The sequence below is a fragment of the Suncus etruscus genome, chromosome 8, assembly GCF_024139225.1.
Source record: "Suncus etruscus isolate mSunEtr1 chromosome 8, mSunEtr1.pri.cur, whole genome shotgun sequence".
Taxonomy (NCBI): domain Eukaryota; kingdom Metazoa; phylum Chordata; class Mammalia; order Eulipotyphla; family Soricidae; genus Suncus; species Suncus etruscus.
Window position 1 is genome coordinate 16,603,765 of NC_064855.1, and position 4,381 is coordinate 16,608,145.

At 49.7% G+C, this 4,381-nt stretch overlaps 1 protein-coding gene across 1 annotated transcript; it reads left to right on the forward strand.

Moving 5' to 3' along the window:
- Positions 1-536: 536 nt before the first annotated feature.
- Positions 537-3,969, forward strand: LOC126015599 (apolipoprotein A-IV-like). Its single transcript, XM_049778175.1, has 3 exons — positions 537-955; positions 1,180-1,327; positions 2,652-3,969. The coding sequence occupies exons 1-3, from the start codon at positions 874-876 to the stop codon at positions 3,640-3,642; spliced, it is 1,221 nt and encodes a 406-aa protein (XP_049634132.1). The 5' UTR covers positions 537-873; the 3' UTR covers positions 3,643-3,969.
- Positions 3,970-4,381: the final 412 nt, after the last annotated feature.

Consider the following 4,381-nt stretch of genomic DNA (forward strand, 5'->3'; position numbering starts at 1 on the left):
GCACCTGAATAGAAGACAAACATCTAACTTTCTGTACAGCCCAGATATTTTACTTTTCTTGGGGGAAAAATGGGCTTAGAGAAGGGTTAAGTGGACCTTGAGTCAGAGGTGGGTGAAAAAGGATCTTGAAGGTCAGCGATCATGGACTTCCCAAGCCAGAACTCTGCCATCTCCCAGAGCCCTCTTGGGCTCCCCTGGACCTCAAACACTCAGCCCCCTATACCATTTGTGGGTCTTGCATCTAGTATCTGGCCTCTGAGGCTGGGTGGGCAGGTGTTAGGGTGAGAGTCCATGGGGGAGCAGAGACAGGAACTATGAATTTTGTTATTGCCCCACTCCTGGCAGGAACACGTGGAGGTGTCAGTGGGCGCTTGGAGAGTTCCCTGCACAGCTACACACTGCTGTGGGCCCAGCCTCCAGGAGGCAAAGCTCAGAAGCTCTTTTCTTGGCTCTGTCTGCTTTCAGCTACCACGTGGTCTTGGATCACACAGTCCAAAAGGCAGCCTGGATTTCCAGAGTGGGAACTGGCACTGCATAGCAGCCACGAGGGCACAGGAGGGTGGGTGGCAGGGCCCTGCTGCCTTCCAGAAGGACAGGACCTGTGACTATAGGAAAAGCTGGAGGACATGGGGGAAGGCTCTAGGTGGAGGGACACATTTATAAATTCAGTACCACGAAGGTGGGGAGGAACAAAGCTTTATTTTCTTTAGTGATAGTCTCAGGGTCATGCTGGCCACCGGGACTACATGTGTCAGCATGGAGTCACCAGGAAGAAGGCCAGAAAGCAGTAGGAGGGGGCTTAAATGGGGCAGTCACAGCTTTTGGCTGTAGCTGCCTCAAGTACATTTTCTGGACTTCTCAGGACCCAGGAAGATGCCAGAGAAGATTTGGCTGGAGCAGCCCAGGATGATTCTAAAGGCTGTGATCATGTCCCTGGCCCTGGTGGCTGGCACCAGTGAGTAGAGAACCTTCAAGTGGGATCACTGTGGCTGGGTGTGGGGAAGCATCTAAACATATCTCAAGCCAAAGCTGGAGGGAGGGCCTGCCCTGTGTCTGCCATAATCACAGGACAATGCCAGGCTTCTGGTCGGGACAGGGACAGTTCCACAAGTGTGGGGAGGAAAGTGGATCTAGTGTGCGCCTTCATCTAACTCCATCTCACCAACTGTCCTGTGGCAGGTGCCCTGCCTGAGATGAATGATGACGATATCAATATATCGGTTAGTGCTGATGAAGTTGCCACCGTGGTGTGGGACTATCTCAGCCAGCTGAACAGCGATGCCAGTGGCACTGTGGATCAGAGAGCTGAGCTGACCCAGAAGCTCAAGTAAGTGGGACGCAGTTTTCTGGGGGACCAGAAACGGCATTGACATGGCTGAACTCAGAACCCAACTGCTCCATCACCAACTCATCTGGGGACTCTGAACCCTCCAAGGGGGATCGACTATGCCAATAGGGGCACAGGCTGATTTAAGCAAATTTTTTTGACTTGTGGTACATAGAACCACAGGGCAACCCTCAGGCTTTGGGGTGGGGGGAGAACAGATGGACTGACTGAGCTGTGTTGGAGAGTGATATCAGGTCACAAAGGAGGGGACACTGCAGAAGGCTGGGGGGGGGTGCATTGCCAGACTGTCAGGATGAGGGACAGGATGTGACTTTCTGTTAGTAACATTCTCCCATGTCAGTGCCTAGACCAGGATATGCTTCAGAGGCCACTCTTGTGCCTTGCATATCAGGGGGAAAAAACTGCCCAGGGCCACATAAAGGGGAAGTCTATGACTTCGACAAGGGGCAGAGGTCCAGAGAGAAAAATTTAAGGTGATCACTTAGACCGTTACATCCTTTCTCACACACTCTATCCCCCGTGGGAGCACCAGAGGACAGCCAGGAGGACACAGGATTCCTGCTCTCACTCAAACATTGGCAGTGGATATGAGAGACATGATTCTGGAAAGAGGAGCGCAGCTCAGTGTTTGGGGGGCATGTACTTCGCATGCTTAAACTCTCTGTTTGAACCCTGGCACTGAGCTGGAGACCAAAGGAGCCCCCAAAGGGGGGAAATCAAGAGTGTTCTCAGACTTCTGAGGATTGATTCAGCGTCCTCCACCTCACCCCTAAAAGAGAGCGCACTGTACGGCTCTGAAATCCTAGAGCTGGTGATATAGTATGTGGGCAAGACTTTGAAATGCTATTATAGAGAGTAAAGAAGGGAGATATGGGATGCATGCTGGGAACAGGGGTGGAGGGAAGACAACACTAGAGGTGGGAATGCCACTCATTCATTGTCACATTGTGCCTTAAATAATTCTGTGAAAAATTATAATTCACTTTGACCACAATAAAAATGAAAAAAAAAAAAGAAAAAGACTGAAATGCTAGAGAGAAAAATAATACCTGGGAGTTCCTGGGATAGAAGAGGTAGTACAGGGTACCATTCTTACCTGGCAGACTACCAACCACAACTCAGTCCCTGTATCACATATGTTCACCTAATCACTGCCATGAGTGATTCCTAAGCACAAAACTAGGGTTAAGCCCAGAGCACAACCAATGTATCCACACTCTCATGAGTACCCCCACCTCCCAATAGGAGGTTCTGCTGCATTTCCTCAAGTGTAACTTGGGCCTCCTGTGCCCTTCCCCTACAGAACTTTCTTCCAGGAAAATATGTTGGTAAGCTTTCAGGACAAATTGTTTCCTGACGAGATGGAGAAGGAGCTGGTGCCTTTTGCCATAGACCTGTACAAGTGCCTCACCAAGGACTTGCAGAGAAAGAAGGAGGAGATCCAGAAGGAGCTGGAAGACTTGCAGGGGGAAATGGCACCCCACACCCAAGAAGTGAAACAGAAAGTCGGGGATAATGCACGTCTGCTGCAGAAAATCCTGAGACCCTACTCAAACATGTTAAAAGACGTTGTGGACAGAATGAGTTTTTTGAATGCTCAGGTAATAAAAAGCATAAAGGACTTAGAGAATGGGCTGAGTGACAATGCGAAGAGCCTGCAGGCCTTGGTGTCTTCCATGCCCAACAAGATCAAGGAGAACTTCAAGATGAATCTATTGGAATTCCAGGCGATCCTGATAGAATACCAACACGAAATTAAGAAAATGATCAACCATCCCATAAAGGAACTGAACAACAGCCTGGCCCCTTTTGTGCAGGACATGCATAAACTCAACCACCAGCTGGAGGGCCTCTCCTTCCAATTAAATAAGGAGACACTCAAGTTGGTGGCCAACATCTCTGCCTCAATCCAGGAGCTGTGGAAGCTGCTGGAGCCAGCCATGCTGAGGGGCAACATGGATGAGCTGCAGAAGTCTCTGGCTAAACTGAACAGATCAGTCGAAGAGCAGGTGGAGGAATTCCAGCTCAAGGTGTCCCCCTATATAGAAACCTTCGACAAAGCGATGGGGCAGAAAGTAGAAGAATTTGGGCAGAAGCTGGGCCCACATGCAGGGTACATGGACGATCACTTGATCTTCCTGGAGAAGGACCTGAAGGACAAGGTCAAGTCCTCCTTCAATAGTCTCAAGAAGAAGATTCAGAATAGGAAGACTGGGAATGTACCTATACCTAACCCTACAGGAGCAGGCACAGAACTCGGCCCTTTAGAGCAGAATTCTGCCAATTTGGGATAGAGCTCCACCCCTTTGCTCCAGAAGTCAGTCTCTTTGGTCCAGGACTCTGCCCCTTTGGTGCACAATCTTGGCCCTATAGTTCATGATTCTGCCCCTTTGCCCTCAAACTTCACCCCTTTGGCTCAAAGCCTTGCCTTTGTGTCAGACCTCCACCCTTAGAATAAAGTGCTGCCGCTGGCTCCCCTGTTTCTCCCATGCTAGCAGCTCGTCCCTTGCTCTGCCCCTTTCTGCCTGTCCACTCCCCAAGCATTTCTCTATCTAGCTTGAGGAGACTTGCTCTGTGGAAAGAATGCCATCTTTCGCTCCAAAATAAAGCAGTAAAAACCATTTCTGTCTGGATGCAGTGTGACTCCTCATATCCTGATCGTGGTGGGGTAGACAGTGGGGGAAACTGACCACTGCTTGGCAAAGGTGAGCAGTGGAGGCGAGGGATAGTATGGTCTGGGACATGAAACTGCAGGAGGGTGGTCCCACTGGGTCTAGTTTTGTGGCCCCACCCATTTCCCCTTGCGGGGCTCCTTTCTAAATTCAAGTCTAGTACATTGGTTTTCCTCCGAATTTCTAGATATATCAAATAGCCTGCTATCTCTAGGGTACATCTCTATGGACAGCAGTTTGGAATATTAATCAGCACCCCCTCTTTTTATTCATTTCTTTCCTTGATTGGCCAGAGATCAAACCCAGGGTCTTGTTTTGTGGTTGTGTTTTGTTGGTGTTTTTGTTTGTTTTGTAGCCACCT